Consider the following 25,285-nt stretch of genomic DNA (forward strand, 5'->3'; position numbering starts at 1 on the left):
TGGTTGCCCCTGCATTCTTGATCGACGGCATCATTATAACAATATGTGACATACGATCGTCCTGGTGACTTTCTCTTGGTCTTACGGTAATGACCTTGATAATGTAGCGTCGAGCATGCGTATTAGTCCACAATACGTGGTAAGTCACCGGTGATCTATCCATGGTAGAGGATAAAAGTCTTTCAGACAGCTTTGTTGAGATCGAAAAATCTATGCATACTCCACTTGTTGCGGCAGGGGCCAACCTCACGTTACTTGACCGGCTCGGGAAGCGCACCTCGCGTATGGTAAACTTCGACTTTCTCCGCCACTTGGGATATTGACATTACGCTCGCTTACTGAAGTCTCTTTTTTGCCTTCACCGGCCGGCGTCGGTGGTTTCTTAGCTTCATCTTTGCGCTATACTTGGTGAAATCCGGGCAGCTCATGTATCGACGAACCCGAAAACATCATGATTTCTTTGAGCATTGGATAAATGCTGTTTCTCTCCTCGGCGGATCGGGCCCTTGGTTGGCTTGGAGTCGGGATTGGGTGAATTGCGCCTCTTTTAACGTAAATTAAAGGATGGCTTTTTCGATGTTACCGATCGGGCGCGTTAAGTGGAATTGGCTTATGGGACCATCTCGATGTAGCATCGCCGAACCGCTAGGCGATCTCCCGTATTTCTCCACTTGGTCCTCCGGGAACTTGATCTTGATGGAAGGTTGAGACGACTTATTGGAGGTGAGAGCCAGTCGTCCCAAAATAACGTTGTAGGGACGAGGGAGAGTCGACGACCACAAAGTTTGTCGTCCTTATCCTCATTGTGCTCTTCTCCCGGAAGAGGTAGCGAGTCGGTTGTCAAGCAGGTGAACAGTTGCAGTAAACCGTGGGCGTAGTTGTCGCAGAGCCTTGACTCGGCCGATCAAGTGCGGTGATCGAACGCCTTCTTAAATATGATGTTGACTGAGCTCCCTGTGTCAACAAATACGCGGTGAATAGTGTAATTGGCTATTACCGCTTTGATGAGCAGAGCATCGTCATGGGGTACTTCAACTCCTTCCAAGTCCCCGGGCCTGAAACTGATTTCGGGTCCACTCGCCCGCTCTCTGCTGCAGCCAACGGCGTGGATTTGGAGCTGCCGGACGCTCGCCTTTCTTGCTATTTTTATTAATTTTTTTATTTTTAAAAAATTATTTATTTTTAAAAAATTTTAAATTTTTTAAACATTTTTTAATTTTTTTAACATTTTTTAATATTTTTTTTACATTTTTTCCTTTTTTTTTTTCATGTTTTTTCTTATCGAAGGGTATTTTTGGTAAAAACTGTTAACCCCGGAATCAAGAAAAACCTTAGTTTTCTAAAGTTTTTCGATTCCGGGTTGGATGATCCTTTTGCTGACGTGTCGGGCATGGAACATTACTCGGGAATCATCGAATACCTAAACCAAACAAGGTTTTTGTTGATAACCTTGGATGGATAACCAAGGTTATCAAGAATAACTCCGAACCAAACGCACCCTTAGGGTTTCCGTATGTCACAATTACCATTCCACCCTCGTGATCGATCCTGTGGCATGGTACTTAATCTTCTCCGTTCCTTTAAAATTTAACGGGCAAGATCCACTTCTGCAATATTACAATTTAACGGACAAGCTCTCCTTCCTCCGCCGCCGCTCCTCATTCCACTGATCCAAAAGCCTTCTTCCTCCTCTTCTGATTTGGAGTAATCCACAGCAGTGGTCGCCTCTCGCGAGTTCGTCCATCTTCTTCCTTCCCTGCCGTCTGTCTATCGCAGCAGACCTAGGGTTTGGAGCAGGGGACCTTGCCGCGCCAACTCATTGAAACGACGGTCAACATCTTGTCTCTAACTCTCCTCTTTTCTGTAGCTTCAAATTATTTGGATTCCTCAATCTCTCGAGAGTTCGTCCATCTTCTTCCTTCCCTGCCGTTTGTCCATCGAAGCAGGCCTAGGGTTTGGAGCAGGGGACCTTGTCGCGTCAATTTGTTGAAACGACGGTCAACATCTTGTCTCTAACTCTTCTTCCTTTTCTGTAGCTTCAAATTATTTGGAGCAGGGGACCTTGTCTCAATCTCTTCGTTGTTGCAATGTTGTGTGTTGAGGGAAGTGACGTGTCGAAGGAGATGTTTGTCCGAGATCAGATCTGATATGAATTAATTATACTTTCTTTTTATTTATATTTTTGGTAGTGTTTGATGTGTGGTATTACCTGATTTAGGTTTGGAAGTTGTGCAGGGATTGTTTGACATATACTAGTCTAGATCTGATTTGTAGGCTTGAAGACCAAGAATTTGCGGTAATTTTGGCTTAGATTTGTTTTTGAGGAAGGCTTTTATCCACTTGTTTCTATAAATCGTGGTATTATATGCCCATACATTTTTACTCGGGCTGAAATTTGGTTGTGTTTCATCCTTGGTTTTTATAACCGGTGTTTCGAGTCAATAAATATTATAATTGCTGAGATTCTATATTTGATATGAGTGTTTGGTTGCCTGTGGCTCTACATCTGTCAAACTTAATTGGTTAGTGTCGGTGCATAGACACATGAGCTGTTAGTTTGTCTTTGGTTCTTATCGTTATGTCTTTCAAATTATGATATTTTTGTGTGTCGTAATCTATTACCAACTTGCACAGTAATGTTAGATTTCTTGGTGCTGCTTCCTCTACTGGTTATTATATTCATTTAGATGATTTTGAAAAGTTATCAAACCGTGTTTACCTAACAATTCAACACTTTACACAAGGTTATATATATCACTAGAATTTTAGAAAATCTTTACATCCTCCATAAATTAAAAGTGCTTAATAGGTTAAAATTTGATTTTCATTTTATCAGAGAGAAGTGTAATATAATGAGACCATGTCACTTTTGTTAGTTCTAACAGTTAGTCATAACATTTGCTGCCAAAATTGTTAAGTGGACTTAGAGTTTTTATAGTATATTCAAATCAATTAGAGGCCAAGTCCTAATTTTGCTCACTTGTAGATATGCGTAAGGAGATTACCTAGGGCTTCAAGTGGAAAATAATCCTCTCATAATTTTGTTAATTTTATAATAAAATTAGGTGCCAAGAAAATTTGGTATACTTATTATTTTTTTTCATTTTATCTAACCACCTTTTGTCCTGCCAATATTTCATAAAAAAAAACCATTTGTTTATTTGCCATCACCATGGCTCTTAGCTGTTCTTTATGATTAGGTTTTTCAAAAAAATGAATTCATTTATCCTTTTATATTTTTAGATGTTCTAATTAAGAACATGTTTTTCTTGTTTAAGATTGAAGAATTTAAGATTAGTTATGTAAAGTATTCAAGGGATCATGATGTTTTAAATTTGATTGTATATATTACATAGGTATGGGAGGTTTTTTATAGGTAGAGGATTCTCTTATCATTTGATCTATACATTAAATAGTCACACCAACAAATCAACGGAGCACGATTTAATGGTAATTCGTCAATTTTTCTTTATAAATACCGACGAACGACCATTGTGTTTCAAATTGAGCTTCTTGGCATCTTTGCATTCTGTCTTGTCTGATACCTCTCTTGACCAGCAGCGGCGTTGCATTTTTCTTTTCGTTAACGAAGGTTTTATTCATTCCTTACTAATTTTTTTGAATAATTAATATCTATATTATTTGATTTTGAACACAATGTATTTAAATATCTTCCTGTGCTACGCATATTTCTTGCCCTCCAGGTTTTTGTTTATTTGTTTTATTTTCATTTTATGACTTCATTGATTTTTTTCACATATCCGATGTTAAACTAACTTAGTGACTTCAACGAGATCTATTCTCATAAACTTTTGCTATTAGTCTTTTTTTTTTTTTGTATAATTTTAGATTTGCTATTAGTGTTTTTGTACTTTGAACATTGTTACTAACCATTAAATATTTAGCTTTGCTATTTAAATGTAGCCTTTACTTTAGTTGATTTTTTACATGGATCTTAACTGAACAAAATATTCTAGGTTAACATAATTGGCCAATTTGTAAACATTTTTCCTTACTATTTACTTTGAATCAGGATTTTTGAACTTAAACTTAGTCTCTGATCCTGTTCTAACTGAACTTTGTACCTATTGACTGGCGATTTGCAGGGGTGCGGTGCATACAACTGAAGCCATTCAACACTGACACCCCCTCTTGTTCTCTTTTACGGTTCCTACTCCTCTCTGTCTTGACTGTATTTTGTGTAAGATTAGTTTTTGTTAATTAAAGTTATTTAATTACTGAAATTCTAGAATTGTATGCATTTAAGATTGTCTATAAATGTACTCCTTGTTATGTTTGTGTTTCAAATTTCCTATTTAAGTCCTTTAAATGAATATTATTCGTGTCGTGAACTTATTGCACAGTTTAGCCTTACAAATTTAGATTTTGATTGTTATACTTAACTGTGACTTAGAACCTGAACTTTTGATTTCAACCTTTAGTATGAGGGTTCAGTCTCACTGTGAGCTGGACTTATTTTTGAAGTGTACTTAATTATGAACTAGATTTGCTTTTAAACAACGGAACATAGGTTTGAATTGTACATATTTTTGAAATGGATTTAGTTTCTCCATTTAATTTAATCTGTCAATCTATACTCTGAACTGATCTTAATACATTGATCTTAATCTCTGAAGCCAGTTGAATTTATACTCTGAATTTAATGTATTTTCTCTTTTGAAGTGACTTCAGTCTCTCGAGTTAGTCTCTAAACTCAATAATATTTTGGAACTCTGTAGATTTAGTATGTAAACATTACATTGGGTCTGAACAGCTCTTGCTATATAAATTGATCTTAGTGTCTGTTGTATTCAATATCTGAATCTGATCTACATATGAACTTGATATATCTGCAAACTGAACATAATTTTGAACTGGTTTTAGAGTTAAATTGTACTTAGTTTCATTCTTAACATATTCTCTCAATTTATTCATGTCTTGGTCTCTTAATTGAACTAAATCTCAGTCTGTTGAATTAATTGATTTATGGTCTTAAATGCTTGACGTAGCTTCTGAAATCTCTTCAGGAGGTTTAATTTCATGGTTACGTGAACTTGGAACGTTGAATGGAACTCTGAACTTGGTTATAATGTAGAACAAATAACATAATTTCCGAACAGAGTCTTAAAACAAATGACTCAGTATTTGAACTTAGTGTCTCAACTTAGTTTAGGAGTCTTACTTTCTTAACTTAGAGCTTGTTCTATGAACTTGGAACATATGTTCTGGAATTGAATTTGGTTAAAGGATCTGAATCTAGAACACATAATTCAGTCTCATTATGATTATAATTCAGAGATTTGGGGTTTCAGGGGCAAACTTAGAACCTAATTTCCGAACTTAAATTTTTTGTAGTATTTATAACATAATCTCTGGACCTACAACTCTGAACATAAAACTTGAAATCTGTGAAGTTTTTTTATTGTGTGAATTAACTTGACTGGACGTTTAAATCAACAGCTTAAACTCCAATGCTAAGCTCAGCTTAATTTTAAGATTTAGGAATTAAACTTGGAATTTTGAACATAAAATATTGATTTTAGTGTGGATTAACTTTTATGATATAATCTATAGACTTCCAACTCTGAACATTATGCATAAAAGTTAATTTGTAAACTAAGTACTTAATATTTTAATTTTGTACTTAATCAACTTAAGGACACGAAGGTTCTAATTTCTGAACTTAGCATCTCATGATTGTTTGGGAGGTTAAATCTCTAAATTCTAAATGTAGAATATATAACTTAGTTTTTGAACTCAGTCTAAGAACTTGGTTAAGAAACTAGGTTCGGAGACATAGTCTAAGTGAAGAGATTAAATTAAATTCTGATGATTATGCTCAAAAATTTAACTTTGTTCAAGTCAATAAAATCCCTTTAAAAACTAAGTTTACTCAGTTCAGAGAAAAAGCTAGCAGTGTTAGGGAAACCAAGACACTCCTGTAATAGTAGCTTATGTGAGTAAAAAACAAAAGAGACAAAGAATCAACTCATTAAAAACAAGCGTAAATGATTCTTATGAATAACAAAAAAAAAAAAGAAAAATAATTCAACTCACTGAAGGCAAAAATATATATTATTCATTCTAAACACAACTTTAAATTGAGTTTTAGATTGGTCTCTATATGTTTGAGATATAGTTAATAAAAAAAATCTGCCACTGCTCTTATCCTTTCACTTAAGGGTAGGGATGAAGTTTCGTAGATATTTGTGAAATAATCGATAGAAAATTGTCATTGCTCTGTTATCCTTTCACTTAAGGGTAGACATGAAGTTTCATCAAAGTGGTAATCTTTAACTATTTGAGAACGCGGCCCGGTCGTGCTAGGGCAGCAGCCCACCCTGCGGCTCGGTCGCACAAGGGCAGCGGCCCATCGCGCAGCCCGGCCGCACAAGTGCAGAGTTGGAATGCGCATTGGAACGTGTAGGGGCTCCGCCCGATAGGGCTGTACAGATCCGGTGGCTGGCTCAGCCGCCAGACTGAAGTGCCAAATCTCCCCGGCTTGATTAGGCTGCGAACGGCAGATTCGGCATCCCGCTAGATCTGCATAGCCCTATAGGGTTGCACAGGCCAAACATTCAGCAGTTGGGCTACTAGATCTGCTTGGCCGGATCAAGCTGCGAAGGCCAGACCGTTGGATCTTCCGGTGATGTGTGCAAATCCGTAAGTCCACGGAAGTGTCGTCAAGTAATAAAAAGATATCCAGCCACAAGGACTGGTAGTTGAATATTAGCTTGCTAAGCAGATTTAATTGTCTATACTAATCATAGTTTTGGGTGTTAAGAACTAGAAAATTCAATGGAAAGGTGAAGAAAGGAGCGAGAGAAGAGATTTGATTAAATAGATAGACAGATCACAATAAGAAAGTTCAGTCGGTGAAGACAATTCTTTTTGTTTTAGTTAGCAAATGATTGATTTATTTTTGGATGACCTATCCTTAATGGTGGTTCATATAGGTAGATTACCTTATTGCACTCGATGTGGACTTTTAAAACTACATTGGTGTAGCAATTCCAATTCACTGTCTACTTTTAGAGCGACTAAGCTTGAGAATTGCATTTCAAAGGAGGTCCCATCACGAAATCCCACAATTCCCTAATAACCCTTTCGTACTACGTGGTGATGAATTGAAGTTGATTTATTAAGATCTATGATAGCTATTACTCCTCGTTGCATACTGATTTCCTTTCGTTACTAATTTTTCACGTCTCGGGTCTCTAAGGGTTGGAGGATTGAGTTCTCTTTTCAGTTCATCCCCTAATTCTCATGGGATATGAATCTCGTGCTTTTTGCATCAAGATCGTGTTTACTCGATAGATCCGGCGGGCACGGGTGCTCGTGTCATGTTCGGCGACTGCTAGGGTCTCTAGCCACGAATTGTGCCGGCGGACACAGGTGCCTATGGCTGGTTCGGTCGAGTGGAACATGCCAACCGAATGAAACATGGCTGTGCTGGCTGGCACGGGCCATTCGGTTGAGGTCACTAAATGGGGCACTACCTATGCCAGATGCCACAGGCATCCGCGGCAAGGGTAGGGGCTTCCAAACTTAATCTTCAAGCACTGTCTTCGTGCCATTTTGCATCATAACAAAGGAAAGCACACGAGCATTTTTCCAAGATAGAAATGTATTACAGCGAAGCATATAGATATAATATCGCAAAATATATGCATGCAATGTAGGTTAAAAGATCCGTCAAAATGTATCAAAAACCTATGTAAATAAAATACATATATCAAAATCTCCCAGACTGATCCTTTACTTGGCCTCAAGCAAACATCAATATCTAAAATACATGTGAATAACTCTTCCTAAACTTCAATGAATTCATCTAATCCTATCAAATAGTGTCAAGTGAAGACTCTCAATCAGTTTCGCCAAGCCTACAAGCTAGTTACGTGCACAGTTCATGGTTTGTTCTTAAGGTTTCAAATTCCATCTTAGTCAAGCCGTCATTCAATTGCGTCCTCATGGTTTCCAACGTTAGGCACTTGCTTGCCTTATGAGAGGTTCATTTCCTCTTCCCAACACAAATTCTAAGACATGCTCAGTATTGAGAGAAATTGATAAATGTTTCCGAATAACATAACTCAGTATCAAAGGGGCATTTTATCCTTGCCACCCATGACAACTGTTTTTCTATCCTGTTATTGCACTCTTTTCTTTTTCTTTTACTTAAATATTTGTTGCTTCTCAAATTTTCTTCTATTTTCTTTTCTCTTTCTTTTCACATGTGATTTTGATTTTTTCAAGTGGGCTAACACAATCTGACCGAGTAACTAAAATGCTGAGAAAATGGTCATCTATGATGATGACTATTGTACTAAATCTACATTTCGGAGATAAACCTTAAGTGAAGTGTAATGGTCAAATTATCAAGTAGGCTTATGGTGAAACCAAATTAACTCAACAACGCTATTGTAAAATTTTATTATAAAATAGGAAGATATGAATCACCAATGGCATCATCAAACATGTAAATCATGCTTTAAAGGACAATTTCATGCATATTATACTTCATTTTGAATGACCCTTTATGTTTCGATTTATCAGGGTTGGTGGGATTCATTTCGACGTCCAATTATCAGGGTTGGTTATGATAGTGCATTCAATATTGGGTAGACCTAAGGGGTGCTCGATCTTTAAGCACAAAACCAAATGAATTCCCATCATTGACAAGCATCCTAGCAGCTAGACTCGCCCCAATGCCAAGACTTGAATGACCCTTTACCATTTTCAAACCATCCAAGTCATATTCAAGGTTATTAGCTATATGAGTAATATACCCATCAATTATTATTTTCCTCAAAGGGGCTTTCCTAACTTTGACCAAGTGCCTAATAATTAATATTCCCTCCATGTATCATACACCATAGGCACAATAGTTCGTTAAGTCTAACTACCCTTTTTAAATATGTTATTGGCCATCACTCTATGAATGTACCTGAGGATAGGATTTTGAAGATGAGTCGCTTTAGCTTTTGAGGGTCATATTCAAACTTCCCTGGCAATTCCTCCCAAAAGATCATGGCACAAAAATTCTTACGTGCTCCTCTCCCCTCCATTTGGAAATCTGAAATGGTAACTAAATTGTTTCAACGCCCATCTATAATCATCAGTAAACAATTAAACAATCTGAACATGATCCTCCCTGCGTCACAATTCTTCCCGGTTAGGATTTCAGCGTCTAATGAACTCAAAATCTCAAGGGTAGTCCTAGTGTATGTGGGGTAACGAATGCTCATCAACTCGTCCCAACCTACTTTATTGATCAATCACGATATGTTATCCTTAATCCCTAGAACATCTATAGCTTGCTCATCTATGTACCTATTGGGTGTAATCCTACGTTTAACAAGAATATTAAAACGTATTTTTTGAACTTCATGAAAACAATACCGTAAGGATCGCTATCCTCGTCCTGCGCTTTTTCCTTTATCTTCTCCTTTCCTTTTTTGCTTTGGAAGTAGAATCCTCTCCTTGCCTTGATCGTTTCATCTTCTCTTCAAGAATCTCAAAAGGAAGTAGGGACTTAGGGGAAAGGAAGTTGTGATCTTGTGAGAGGAGAGTGGAGATGAGATTTTAAGGCAAGGGAGGGGCTTAAGAATGAGGCCTAGAGGAAGCAGATGAATAATAAAGAGAGATTCTTGGGCTAGCACGGGCAGTGGTGGGCTAGGGCATGGATGGTGTTTAAATAGGGTTTGTGCGACGTAGGTCGTGCCAGCGAGCACGGGTGCCCGTGTCATGTTTGGCTAAATCAAATTTTGCCCACCACGATCCGTGATGGAGAATATGGGTACCTGTGTTGCTTTAATAGAACCGGTGGCCAAATAAGATTTTGCCTACACAACCTTGTTAGAGAACGGGTACTTGTGTTACTTCAACAGAATCGGACACGGACCGTGCTGGTAAGCACGAGCCCTCGTGGCAGCCTCCTACTGGTTTCACTTCGATGTTTTTTTGATGACTTGCAAAACAAAACGACTTGATTAAAATACTCCAAAAGTAAAGATCTGCGAATAAAACCGACAAAAATTTAAGAAACAGAAGATTTGGGTTGCCTCTCAAGAAGCGCTTGTTTAAAGTCTTTAGCATGACCTCTTCATTTTGAAGGGGTTCCTCTCCCCTTCCCCAACTAATCCAAATTGAAAAATCTCTTATCCTGATGGGGCTTTTGTTGGGCCAGTTTATTTGTTTTGTTTCAAAGGCTTTATGTTCAGTGTGTTCAGGAGTCTTTCATAATGAACCTCTGAATATTCAGAATTACTTCTCCCCTAATCTTCCTTCATAGAAATCATTTGACAATTTGGAGAGATCAAATTCCAACTTGTTGCTCTCCACCACAAATAATGGCTTATGATTTTTCATGTCTATAATTACCCCGGCAGTGGCTAAGAATGACCTTCTAAGAATAATGGGTATGCGAGATTCCTCTTCCATTTTTAATATCACAATCAGTTGGCACGACGATATCACCAATTTGCACACACACATCCTCTAAAATTCCCAAAGGGTACTCCTCTCATTTGCCCACGGATGATGGTTAAATGTAATGCTCTCAATAATCTCCTCAGCTTCTTTAAGTATTTTGTTCATTATGGCTCCTCCAACAATTGAGTCCATGTATACTTTAGCAGTGTATGAAATTTCATTATAGAATGTATGAATAAATAGTCATCTCTCAAGCCCATGATTTTAAGGCACTGTTGCACTAAGCTTTTGTATATGTTCCAAGACTCAAATAATGATTCTTCATCCTTTTGCATGAAATTCATAATGTGTCTTATGCAAGCCATCTTTCTTGGTCGGTAATATTTGTTGAGGTATCTTGGTTCACATTGATCCCATGTTGCTATGTACTTATGGGGAAGTGATGATAGCCACAACTCGACTTTGATCCGCAATGAGAATGGAAACAGCATAAGCTGGATAACATCCGTAGGAGCCTCATTTTGCTTTAAAGTATTATAAATTTCTAGAAAATTTTCTAAGTGTAGATTTGGGTCTTCCATTGGTGTCCCGCTGAATTGACTTTGTTGAAACATACGAATTAGGGTTGGCTTGAATTCAAAATTGTTTGCTTTAATTGTAGGTTGGGCAATGATAGATCTGAATCCTTTTACACTTGGCGATGCATAATTATCAAGTGGCCTATTATTGTTCATCATGGGGAGATTCTGATTTTGATTAAGATCTATTTTACTTGTTTTCTTAATCTTATTAAATGTTCTATCAATCTCTGGATCAAATGATAAAAATCCCCTAACCTTGCGGTTCTTCGCATGCACTAAAGTGTTTCTTGAAAAAGAAAAAGAAACAAAATTAAAAGAGTATAAACAAATGCAATAATTATCTTCTCGATCACACTCAAAATTGGCATATGCTTTGGTAACATGGGATTTAATTGTTGGACAATTTGTCGGAGATATTGGAGAATTTTAGCTAAATTGAAATTACATAAAAATCAATTTCAACTTATCTGTTGAGATGAGGTGTCAAGTAGGGTAGGAAGAGCTATTTGGGATAATCGAGTTGACTTGAAAAATTGGGTTGCCTTGGATGTCCGACTCCGGAGTCTGACTCCCAAGTCGCAACTGTCGAGTCAGAGTGTTGAGTTCAAGTGTCGACTTCGAGTGCTGACTCCTTACTATCAAGTTTGATTATATGAGTGTCGAATCCGAGTGTTGTCTCCCGAGTGCCGAGTGTCGAGTGTCAACTCCCGATGGGAAGGTTAGTGCTCCTGAGTCCTTAAAACATATTCGTCTTATCTCCGTCTGTGCTTAGAGGTTGTCGTGAGTCGTTAATTTCCCAAGATACAACGATAAATCAAGATTGAGTGAATGATTGACATTTAATTAATTACCTATTATTCCAAATAAAATGAGTAAAATATGTCTCATTTCAGGATCCATCTTGATGCTCGAGAGCTATCGAATTAGAAGAGCAATTAAGGAGGAAAATGATGCAAAAAGATTGTCTAACAGGAAGAAGAACAGAAAAACTTATGAATGTGTATTTTCTGTGTTTCCATGGATGGTCATTTTTTATTGAGTATAGAGGCCTTTTGTCACGGGTTATTTGCTAAATTTAAGAATTTTGTCAATTCTTTAACAAACTAAAGTAAAAGACTGATTTAATTAGGATGCGTTTGGTTGGCTAGATTAATTAATTTATTGGACTGTTAATTACAACATATTGTAAGCCTCAAAGGATTAAGTCTATATATATGGGGCAGTTGGAAAAAAGTTGAGCGGGAATTTAGAAAGTGAATGGAGACAATGGATTAAGAAAGTAATTGGATATATGAAAAAGAAAATGTTCATATAAAGATCTTAAATTGTTTTGTGAAAATTCTCTATGAATTTACTTTGGCTCAAAGTTTTGATGACAAAGTTTAAGGGGTTGGGTATCAAATAGTATTAACTCTCCCAGGCACATGGGAGTTTGTAATTTAATTAATGACCGAATCAATTTTTAATTAACAATTGAACGAAGTTAATAGATAATGATGGGAAGTTATTAGATAACAATCAAACATGGGAATTTTGTTTTAATTTTAATTATTTATTATATTATTAGCGATTGAGTTTTAAAATTGGTCCCTAATATGATGTTGTTAGTCACACTAAACTGTACCGATAAATTATTATCAAGCAATCATAATGCTTACAATGAACCAAATATCATGATTTTCATAAACATACCCCCAACATTTGTTAAATTTCCGACAACCTATCAAAGAATAGATATCATCTATATCCTAAACAACTCATGATATTTAAAAAATTTTAATACGCTCGGAAATGGAAAATCCTAGATTGCACAGGTTTATGATCATCTTCTGCAAGCTGTATGTGTCCCAGCTATTCAGGATTGATTACATAATTTGTATGCTTCCATTAAGCTCTATGTGCCTAGAATGTATAAATAATACCTAAAGAATGAAAATAACAACAATCTGATGCTCTGTCATATTAAAGCATCACAAACCATTAGTATTTATCAAAATTGTGCTACAGCCAAAACAACAAATATTTTTTCCTTGCACCGTGTAAGTAAATCGAAAGGAGTCTCTTGGATTCTTTTGTGAATAATTATATTTTACTCTAAATAAAATTTTATAGTAATACTACTATCCTAAATATTCTCCTTCCTGCCCTTGGTATGGCATGGTTCTAACAATGACAATGTGACAATATCTTTGGCAACTGCTAAGCAAAAAAAAAAAACAATAAAATAAGATAATGTAGGGGAGTCAATAAGGGTGAGATAAAAAAAAAGAAGATAAAGATAAAAATGATAGTTGGATGCAAGAGAGAAAGACATTATAAGAGATAGGGAAGGGCCTCTTTAAAAAACACCATGTCTATTTATTGGAAGCCTTCCAGCCATGAAAGGAGCCCGCTGCTTTCAGGTTATAAAAACTATGACGATCACTAACAATAACAAAATGAAGGTTGTTGTTTAGATTATTAAACTTTTCAGTTATTCTTTGTTAAAGAAAAAGAGCCTCTATGCTTGTGTAAATCTCCAACCAGTGAACTGAGAATAAGGCTTACTTTTTTCCTTCTTCCCTGCTTTTGTCTATGTGATGATATTGGGAGCATGGTTTGAAATCTCAAATTAAGCAACATGGCAAAATTATATCATTATGATAAATTATAAGAATTTTTTTTTCCTTTTTCCTTTTTCATCTCTTTCCTCCTTCCACCTTAAATTCACTGCTAACACCAATCAAAACTTGACATAGTACTGAAGTTGTGTTGTTTTTAGTTAGAGGGCAAGCCTTGAGCACGGCTTAGCATTTCATTCAAACTTTAGTTGAAATAGAGATAGATGAGGTAAAAACAATAGAAAGCTAATCAAATCCTATCATCTTATAAATACTAAATAAAAGAGGTTGATTGCAAGTGTGCTTCAAAGTGATGAAAACAAGCAGTAGTTTTATCAAAATGTGGATGGATTAAAGTGATTCATAACATCAAAGATGCACCTCACATGACTCCTAGAATATTCTTATTAATTACATAATAGAATATTCTTATTAATCAATAATATTAAAAAAATGTTATGAAAAGATAAAATTCTCTTGCAAAAGAAGTTTATTTGACATACAAGGAGCATATATACTCAGTGGAGGGCATAACAAAAAAATAATTAAATAGCAAAAAGCCACATTGGTATTTTACCGTTTGATTCTAATTCATAATTAATATCATTAAATAAATTAAGATTTAAATAAATTTGACTTATCCAATTATTTTAAATTAATAAAAAAATACTCACAATAGAATTAAACAGATAAACTAATATTAAGTGTTATAATATATTGCATTGTCTCTTTTATACTGAACATCTAATTAAATGGTAAAAATCAAATAGAAATTTGGTTTCAACATATTGAAATAAATAATTTGCATTATTTGTAATTTATTGATAATAAATACGGGAAAAAATCAATAAATATTAGAAATAATAATTAATTTCAGAATTTAAGAGAATTTGAATTGGATTAATCTTTCATGTTTATTGTTTAGGTGAATTAAATTGCAAACGACGATGAAGCGTGAAAGATTGAGGCTTGGTGAGCACGTATCCCCTGACGTTCCCCCCGCATTGGGTTAGTATGAAATTTATTTTATTTTTTTCTTTTGCAAATATGAATCATGGCACTTTGAATTCATGTGTATGTGTATATTTGCATTTTGGTTTAACTTATCTAATTGGTATTGACATGTTATTTTAAATTGTGATTGCAGATTTCAAGTCACGTCTGTGTGAGATGGCTAGAATCTGGGTAGAAAGAGAAGATGTTAAATGTATGCAATATATGGATCAGAAAAAGAAGTATTTGCACTGCATTTCTGAAGTAGAAAAATTGCAGAAATATGAAAATTTAAAAGAAGATTATAAAATAAAATTGGAGGAGCTTGAGAAAAATCAGATGTTGTTCTGGGTGGAAACGAATGAGACGGTGCACTTAATGTCGAAGACAATGGCATTATTGGAGAACAAGTATAAAGATATTCCAGAAAGTGGTTATTATAATGGAGAGCAAATTAATGAAGAGGAACTTAAAGCAGCTAATGAAGTTCAACCTCAAGCTAATGAACAGCAACCTGAAGTAGCAAATGTAGTGCAACTTGAAGCTACTGAAGAGCAACATGAAACTGTAAAAGAAGTGCAACCTGAAGCTATTGAAGAGCAACCTGATGAAGAGCAACTTGAGGCTAATGTTTTTGAAGGAGGTGATGAAGTTGGTCCAAGAAGAAGTAAGAGGAAGAAAAATAACTGAATGACTTTCTGTTTTTCTATACTAGGTGTGATGGATTGTTTAGGTTAATTAAAACACGAATTTATTTTGTCTACTGCAGAGAGCTTACTATGCTTGAAACTATGCTTGTTTTGTTAGAGGCATTAGATATATCTTTGTTTTGTTAAAGAGACAATTGAGGATATCTTGTTACTTCAATTGATTTGTCTGTTTTCATTTTCCTTAGATTATTTTTCTCTTTGAAAATTTTATACTAATAATTAAATATAGATTTTATTGTATATCAAAGGTTAAAATTACATTCAATGTTATTTAATCTCTTGAACTAAGTATGCAAGATGATAGATTAGATAAATTCAGAGAATAAGACGTTAGGTAGAATTCCAATTGGGTCAGAGAGGACTTGACGGGTATGAATCCAATTGGGTAATGGAGGACCAGATGGGTATAGGATACTAGGTTGAAATCCAATTGAGTTAGGGTTGACTATATGGCTAGCAGGAAATTCAGTTGGATCAAAGAGGATTAGACAACTAGTAGGAAGCCCAGTTAGATTAGTAGGATTAAATCGCTCGTTGAAATTCAGATGAGGCATATGGCTGGAAGTCTTAATGGTCAAGAAATCACGTTAAGAAGACAAGTAAGGTGAAATCAAGATTAGATCTTGGATAAGATTTGACTGGATTTAAGTCATAAATATTATGTGTTCATGCACTTTTATGCTAACTTAGTATTGTAACTGTGCAGGTTGGACTAATCTATATTGTAGGAGCTTAAAGCAAAAACTGAAGTTGAATGAATAGTATTCAAGGTGTCTCAAATGATTGGAGACACTTCAAGTGGATGGAGGCGCCTCAGGCAGGGAGGATGAGGCTTCGTGCAATCGGCGTTGGAGGCGTCTCAAGTGGATTGAGGCACCTCCGCACACATGGATCAGAAGTCGTCGTGTCGAGGAGTGGTAGGACTCAAGGCGCCTCTGGTTGAGTGGAGGTGCCTCAGACTAGATGAAGATCAGTGTTCGTGCATCAGATAAGCTCATATGAAGGCGCCTCAAGTGTGTTGGAGGCGCTTCGGATGTCTATTAAGCTCATTGAACAGTGCATGATAACAACTCGAACGCCCACTTTCTCAAGCTACTATGACTACTCGTTGCGCTCTACGAATCTCCATGCTACTACGCTAACTGAAAAAGCCGTCTCGGACAACCTACACGCATCGACAACACGAAATGTTGTCGATTACAAGTTTCTTTTACTGTGTACTTAATTGCATTAGGATAGTTGTAAGACTGTTACAACACCCTACATATTATATTCGACTGCTCTTTCCAAAAGTTATTTGGAAAGAGAGTATTAGTGGATCACCCATAGATATGATCCGAAGGATCTTGGGCTCTTGGAGTCGGAGTTGTTGGGGCTCTGAATCAAGTAAATAGACTGAGTTTTCATTGTGTTTTCAATTTTGTTGTGCGCTTGTATTTTTGATAAAGACTTCAAAACGAAAAAAAAAAATTTAAAACATGTGATTCACCCTCCTCTCATGTGCAAACGCTCTTATAAGTGATATTAGAGCCATGAGAGTTTGATCTCAGTGCAACCACTGAATCAAACTTTTTTTTTTTTATTTTTTTTGTCGCAATACTTTTTTTTTATTATTCCTTTTACACTACTTACTCCAAGATAAAATCTTGGGATATTTCTTTTAATTTGTATTGTGCTAGAAAAATTTGTTGGCCCATTGGTCGAAAATAGCTGTTTGCTGATGTGGCAACTTCGGGCGCTTGGACTTGATCCAGGCACCCCAGTGGTGCATTTATCTGCTTGCAATGGCTATGCAACGGTCTGAAAATAAAACTTTATCCTCACCCAAGAGCCTGGAATACGTCCGGGCGCATGGAGTGTTGCTGACGTGGACATTTGACGTCATTCGCACCAACGGCTTTCCGAAGCTCCCCTGCTGTGCCAGGCAGTCCAGGCACCTGGACATGGTCCAGGTGCTTAGAGTCTGGGTGCTTGGACATGGTCCAGGCTCTTGGACAAGTCAACACAGTGTTGACTTGTTCGATCTTCAGCTCTGGTTACTTGGGTGATGCTTTGACCATCTAGAGTTGAGCTCACCTGAACCTAACTCCTGTCTTTCTCTCCTCGAGCAGTTTTCCGCTCTAGTTTCTCGTCCCTCAGAAGCGTCGCGCGTGTCCTTCTCCTCCGCAGTGTACCCTTCCGTAACACCTTGAATGCAGCGAGCCAGTTATCTTGCTTCTCGTGCCATCATTATCGTTAGCTGTGTCTTTCGCTCAACTTCATGCATGTATTTTTAAGTTCTTGCATACTTAGATATAAGGATCAAATATAACAGGACATAACTTAACCCGGTTGATTACATCAAAATTCACTCGGGGTATTTAAAGAATTAATGCACAAAGAGATGTTGATGAGCATCCATGAACTTCCACTATACGAAATAAATTATTTCAGAATATGGAAGCATCAAATGGAATGCTTCGTAATAAAGGGCGATTTTGACTATGGCATGACACTAAGGTGATCCATTCAAGACATAGAAGTGAATACAAAGGTAATAAATCAAATTTTAAAGTTATCTAATAAAGTGTTATGCAGAATTGGAGAATTCAAGAATGCCTATGACCTATGGACTTGGTTGACACCATCCGTGAATTGCTGAAGAAGGGCATCATTCTCAAATTTGAGAAGATGATCCTCCGGACCAGTTATTCCCGAATATTCTCCGATGTTTAGATTTTGATAGTGTTTTGGCAAAGGATCCTCCAGTACCTGTTGAGAGAAAGGGGTAGTGATTCGCTCAGGGGAGCTATCATTGTCTATAACTTTCCCTTTGCGCCTGTCTCGGAAAGGTGCTTCTCCTGAAGATTCTTGGAGTACTTCTCCCCAGCCCAATTGCTTAGGCGGTGAGCAAAAGAGTGCTTGGAGGCGCCGAACTGGTGAAAGAGACATAGGAAGTAGACGAGTGTGGCCTTCCTCTTGAATGCCTCTCTCTCGTTGATGCGTGGTTGCTGACGCTGTCGGATTTGGTGGCGGTATAATGCCACCAGCGTTCGCTTATTGTTGTTGCAAGGCTCTCTGTACTCGAGCCTCGACAATCATCTTTAATTCCTCTGGCGTTAGAGCAACAATAGTGAGTTTTCCAGCCTTTTCCATCTCTAAGCTTCAGATTTAGGCGAAGATTCCTAAAGACATCGTCAAATTTAATCCTATATAATGGCTAAAGAGATGGTGTGTTGGTTCTGGTAGATGATTTGTTGACTGATAGAAGATTTTTCAATCCAAGATGAAACTCCTCTGCGGTCCTACACACACTCCGATGATTCAACAAAGCGTTAGTGACCTAAGACTATGGTGGGGTTCCTTAGCTAGACCCTTCAACGCTCAAGTCAGTACCGATCCAGAAGGTGGATGAAGAACAGTAGAGAAAGTGCTCACACGAAAATATGTTTGTGTACCTTACTAATGAAGAGGATTCTCCCTTTTATATCACCTCACATAACCTCCGCAATTGTGAGGTGGTCTACGACTCAAAGTTTATTAAAAGATGGAAGAAGTATAGCCTAGGCCTTGTGCAATAATCATCCGAGGAATCTTTTTTCGACCCATAAATGTACCTCTTTTGTGACTTTTGTAGTAGGCTTTCAATGAAGTGATTGAAGGAGTATGCTGCAATAACCAATCAATCAATGAGGAAGTCTCGAAGGAATATTCCCCGACAAGTTTGATAGGCTATTGGAACGTTGTCGACTATCTGTCTGCTAGATATATCTTGGCCATCTCGACTAGTCATTGAGTCGGCCACATGGTTAGATTACCCTCTGCTAAATGTATCTTGACCGATCATTAAGCCGACCGTATTTGAGTTGTATGATAGACTGTCTGTTATTAATATATTCAGAACTCCGTATGAAAATATTCTGCATTTACGTCTGGGTGGCCTTAGATTCAATTGACATATGAAAGTCAATGAGATCAAGAACATTAAACTCGACCGTCCAGTTGTCTGGCAGAACGGAAATAGATATAATATCTTTACATCAATCGAACCCTCTTGGAGGTTCACATGGGGCTAAATATCCTACTCACCATTGACTCTTACTCGGGCCATGCATACTTGCACCTTTGTCGACCGTTCCTGAGAAGATTTATGAAGTTGGGGACACTGAGCCCGGCTAATCGTATATTAAGAGTCTTACAAGACTAAGTGTCCTTCTACCCGTCCGGTCTTTACCCGGTTGGGCGCACATAAAGAGCCTTACGTTCGATCGGCATTTGCTCAGCCAATCGTATATTAAGAACTTTATAAGGTTAAGTGTCCTTAAGCCCGAGCGACCTTTCGCCCGATCGGGCGCACACAGAGAGCTTTATGTTGGATCGGTCTTCGCCCGGTCGATCGTTTATTAAGAGTTTTAGAATGCTAAGTATCCCTAAATCTGGGCGACCTTTCGCCCGATCGAGCACACACATAGAGTTTTACGTTTGATTGGCCTTCGCTCAGCCGATCATATATTAAGAGCTTTATAAGGCTAAGTGCTCTTAAGCCTGAGCGACGTTTTGCCTGGTCGAGCGTACATAGAGAGCCTTACGTTCTATCAGCTTTCGCCCGACTGATCGTATATTAAGAGTTTTATAAGGCTAAATGTCCTTAAGCCCGGGCGACCTTTTACCCGATCGAACGCACACAGAGAGTCTTACGTTCGATCATCCTTCTCCCGACCGATCATATATTAAGAGGTTTATAAGGCTAAGTGTCATTAAGCCCATCCAGTCTTTGCCCGACCGAGTGCACACAAAGAGCCTTATATTCTTTATATCTGACCGAGTTTGTAACCTGTTGACCCTATCCGATCATCTTGTCTTAGGGCTACGCGAGCATGACCCAAGAACTTCGATGTTGGGCAATCCACAGAACCAGGTATAGAATACCACTCTATTCTAATTTTGACTAGCACCTTCTCTTGACTAAAACTACCACGTCATTTTCTTGGTCCATTCGCTATTACCCGTATCAGGAGATTTTACATACGAGATCTACCTATTTACAATTTACATATCTATATAAAACTATCACAGGCGATAACATTTCTATATACAAATATCACATTTTACACATCATAACATTCCATACATACAAACTAACATACTTCTAATAATTCACACATCCTGATAATTAATATATCACAAACAAATAAATAGTTTGGTGGATAGAAAAATAGATAGAAACAAACACAACCTAAATAAAATATAAATATAATAATAGAAACAAATATCTATATCTCAATTTAAATGTACAGAATCAAATATATAAATCTATGCCATGATAACAAATACTCTAAAGAATTCTAATAATATAAAATTTTACAGAAAGTTAAATACGATAAATTATGATTAGACTGATATATAATTCAAAATTTTTCATATATGTATAATTAATTTTACATGTAATAAAAAAGATACTTGGATAGAAAAAAGATGATGATGATGATGATGATGATGATGATGGTCGTGATGAATATGTAAATAAGGACTTCTGAAATATATAGTAATATAATATTTAGAAATGAGCAGATCAGAATATCAAAACTGAATATATTTTGCATGGTTTATGTATGATAAATAAAAATTAAGTTGTAGTTGAACAAACCTCAAACAAAGCTAATCACCACGGTCTGATGGGTCTTAAGACTCCTGTGACTCAAAAACATGTGGTGTCTAGGTATGGACAAAATTAGCCACGATTGCTCACATACGGGCAAAGAGAGCTTCATTATACTCATCATGTGCGGCTCTGATATGATCCTCCTCGCCTCTCGTCTGCTCTTCAGCGGCCTTCCACTGGTCTATAGAGGTCATCCTCACATCCATTGACTTTAGTTGAGTGCGCAGTTCTTCATTTTCATGTCGTAAAAATTGCATCTCAGTAGATGAAGAGGAACTAGCTGTAAGTACCTTGCAATAGTTTTGATGTGATCAACCGAGTTAAGTTAGGTTCTGTTTGTGTTTGATGCCTTGTGTCTAAGTGTGTAGGAACTTAGGAGCACAAAAAGTCAAGCAAAATACACAGCGAACAAGAAGGATGGTGCGAGAAGCGAGTCAACGGCTCGAATTCGAACTTGGGTCGGGTAATTTTGGACTTTATAGTAATTAATAATAAATCAGGTAATTTTGGACTTATATAGTAATTAATAATAAATCAGGTAATTTTGGACTTATATAGTAATTAATAATAAAGTTAATTTATTTATTTTTTACATACATATAAAAAAGGTATAAAATAATATTGAGGATTTCAACCCATATTGATTAGTTTTTATGAATTTATAAATATTATAATAAACAACAAATATTTGGAGAGAAACTCGTGGATCCATAGGAGTGTAAATTCAAAACTCAAATTGTATTGAGTATGAGTATGACTTGTGAGCATCAAATATCATATCAATCGGAGAAAAATTTATCCAAGTGGAATAATCAATATTTATCATAAGAACTTATGAAGTGTTGTAATGGATGCATTAATCGTCAATTAATTATTGACGGTTGGCAACTAACGTTTTGAGCTTGACGAGTAAAAGCTGCAACCATAAGCAACGGGATATAATACTGAGAAGCAGAAAATAACAAAATTTTTCCTCACCTTTATTCCCTCAAATCATCTTTCCGTAGTGCATTTTTTGCTCAGTAGTTTATCCATAATAACAATCAGGTATTTTCTCAATTTACCACGAACAATCAATGCTTGGTTATGTACATGATTTTGTTATTGTATCATGAAAAATGAACGTTCATCATAATCCCAAAACATAATCGAAGGAGGATGAATCTGTTTCAAGTAAATTACATCAAACACAGGTACAACGTCTTTATTTATGAGCACTCAGGAACTCATCACTTAGACTCAAGATTAATCCTCGACTACGCAACAATGCTCTTTCACTTATTTGGCTTGGGTGACTCGGACTTGTCCAACTCAGGCTTGGCAACTCGCCAACGTGACACTCGGGTGACTCAGCTAACTCAATGATTTAGCAGTCAGTTGACTCAACTTGGCACTCAGTAGTATGTTGACTTGCCTATCCCCTGACTTGACACTCGGACTTGACAATCGACACTCAACAGTCGATTGACTCGTCACTTGACTGACTCGACGGTTGGATGACTCGGCACTTAGCAATCGGTCATACAAAGCAATCCAATTTTTCAGTCAACTAAATTATCTCAAGCAACTCTTGCTTCCTTTCTTAACGGCCTAAAGATTTTATGTTACTCAACGTATAAATTAAAGTTGAATTTCGATTTTAATTCAATAATTATCTTTGTAATCTCTGATGAGCCATCTCTCGTGGAAGGTTGTCAAACATATCTTTTTATTTTCAAATGTACAACTAGGACGTGATTAGCACTAGCAGCATCAAAAAACTCAAAAGCATTCTAAAATAAATATAAGTATGAAAATGTTATTAGTGTACATTGTTGGGTTCGAAGCGCAACGGAAGATATATATTGAATTATGAATCTTTTCATGATATATATAGTTTTACACAAAAATTATAAAAAAAATATATCTCGAGTCCTCGATAAGCTTGAATGATATCACAAACGGATAAGAGTCCCACGTGTGACTCCTCTAGCGATATTCACGTGCACTAGATCACGAATTTGATATGATTCATTAGGTGCTAGCCTCTTGGATCGACAAAACCTTGGAAGCACTACCGATCTCTTTCAATGGAAGAAAGTGAAGAAGAAGTTGACGAGGGAGAAATGGAGAGAAGGAATTCGTCACTTGAATCTTTCCGAGGATGGCTACCAAGGAATACAAAGAATTAAGATCTCCATTAATTCTTCATTTATGATCTCCATTAATTAGAAAGATGAAGAGTTATAGTCTTCATAAATTCTTCATATGTGATCTTCATTATGACTCTTTGAATTATTCATTAATCATCGTTATGATACTCCTCGAATTCTCCATTAATCATCATGATTATGGCTATTTAAATTTTCTATTCTTTGTATCAAATAAATTCATATTTGATATTGATCTAGATTAGCTTTAGATATTTCAGAATTAATTAATAATCCAATTAATTCTTATTATGAAATAATTAATTAATTAATTTTAGCATCCACTAAAATAATCAATAATGTTCATGTCTACGTGCTATGCATGTGACCCTCTAGATTTTATACACGAATGAGTGTAAATTTATACAAAGACTAAGATAACCATCTAGCAATAATTTTTAGGCACTCAACGTGATAAAATTAATATCGATCATAAACTATAAACCACTATGAACTGATTACTATGTAATTCAGTCTCTTCATCTAAACCTACATCCCAATTAATTCGGTATATTATACATCATTACGAAATTAATTGTTTTACTTGATTTCGAAAATATAATCGACTCCTCTTAAATGATAAATCATTTCTCCCATGACCATATATTTTGAGCCACTAATATTTCTATCAAGCCGCCAAAATGTTAACTCCTAATTCAAGAGAGCGATGAATCCTCTATTGACTCAACACTATTCTCTCTATATTTTGCTATACACTCAACTACCGTATTAATCACAATCCAATTAAAAATTACTTTTAACGGTGTCAAAGCACATAACTCCACGCATAGAATAAATAAAGGTCTCAAGTCAAAAGATCAGTTACACTCGTTCATAAGAGGAAAGATGATTGATGCTTAATATATAGTCTTCTCTTAAGTGGGTCATGTCTAGTGTACCTCTAAAGTCAAGACATTCCAAATGCAACTTAGATATACATCCCTCAGTCTATCTCGGCCTAGTCATACTTAGTGTTGATCTAGATATCAATGTCCTCGCTAGATATCTATCCAATCAAAGACTATTTCAGAATAATATATTCATTATTCTATAGGATTTTATCATTAATCATATAAGTACAAAACAGTAAATAATTAATGATAAATATTTATCTGTATAAAATAATTATCCATAAAATACATAAGCAATGTCTTGACACATAAGTGCACACACTAACCTATATAATTGTAGTTTTTGAACACATGTGTTGATTAAAAACAAAGTTTAAAAAGTAAATTAAAGGAATTCGAGAGTTTAGATGGATTCATTTGTCTTGTGAATATGTAACAAAGTAAGCATATTGTACAAGGTAAGACAAAATAGGCAATCGAATATTGTTGATGTTCTAATAGCTATTCACACCGTTCAAATTGAAAGAGCTCGCGAAGCAATTTCAGTTATCATAAAATTGAAAATAATGATCGAAACATTCCTTTGTTTTTGGATTTGGCTCTCCCCCAAATTGATCCTCCTGCAACGGACATGATATGTAATTATGAATGCACAAAATAATAATACTATATATATATATATATATTTTAAAGCATGCTTCATGCATGGTGACAAAAGACGATTTACTCGTCTCTCGTGTCTCCTCCAGTTCATCCTCAGATCAACACGAATGAAATAAGTCATTGATAATTATTGACCTAGGATAGTTGAATAACGTATGAGAAGGTTAGACACTCGGTTACAAGCTAAGTCAGGATTAAACCTCTAGACTTCCATCTCAGGGACAAACATGCTCCATTTAAGCTTATTTACAAGGGAGAGAAGGAGGGTGCAACATGTTGCACGTCGGAAGGCACAAAAGCCAAGAGCAAGAGCAAAACCAGAAGCCCGACGGGAAGGAGCAGCAGCATAGAGGGAGGGGGCGGCAATGGCGGCAGAATGAGAGGGAGCACCAACAAGGACGCAGCGAATAAGAACAGCAACAACAGGGATTTCATGATCATGAAATAGTTGCACGAAGTAGTAGTAGTAGTAGAAGCACCAGCAACAGCAGCAGCAGTAGTAGCAGCTCTGAGCTGAGGTTCACCAAGTGGGGCTGCCTTCCATTGCTGTGAGCTCAAACCCAGCTCTTTTGAATGCGATCGGCGGCGGGGACCTGGGATTTAATCTTGCTCTCTCACAATGAATT

At 36.5% G+C, this 25,285-nt stretch overlaps 1 protein-coding gene across 7 annotated transcripts; it reads left to right on the plus strand.

Annotated features, from left to right (window-relative positions):
- The first annotated feature begins 1,628 nt into the window (after positions 1-1,628).
- On the plus strand, positions 1,629-15,499 carry LOC122037407. 7 transcript variants are annotated; one of them, XM_042596873.1, is made up of 6 exons: positions 1,629-1,830; positions 2,037-2,125; positions 2,219-2,296; positions 4,107-4,201; positions 14,538-14,620; positions 14,760-15,499. In XM_042596873.1, exons 5-6 carry the CDS (start codon positions 14,560-14,562, stop codon positions 15,293-15,295), a joined length of 597 nt encoding a protein of 198 aa, XP_042452807.1. In that variant the 5' UTR covers positions 1,629-1,830; positions 2,037-2,125; positions 2,219-2,296; positions 4,107-4,201; positions 14,538-14,559; the 3' UTR covers positions 15,296-15,499. The 7 variants fall into 7 exon arrangements, with proteins under 7 accessions (XP_042452807.1, XP_042452810.1, XP_042452808.1 ...); XM_042596876.1 differs by having other exon boundaries at positions 4,107-4,167; XM_042596874.1 differs by lacking the exon at positions 2,037-2,125.
- Positions 15,500-25,285: the final 9,786 nt, after the last annotated feature.

This window comes from Zingiber officinale, unplaced genomic scaffold (genome assembly GCF_018446385.1).
Source record: "Zingiber officinale cultivar Zhangliang unplaced genomic scaffold, Zo_v1.1 ctg31, whole genome shotgun sequence".
Classification (NCBI taxonomy): domain Eukaryota; kingdom Viridiplantae; phylum Streptophyta; class Magnoliopsida; order Zingiberales; family Zingiberaceae; genus Zingiber; species Zingiber officinale.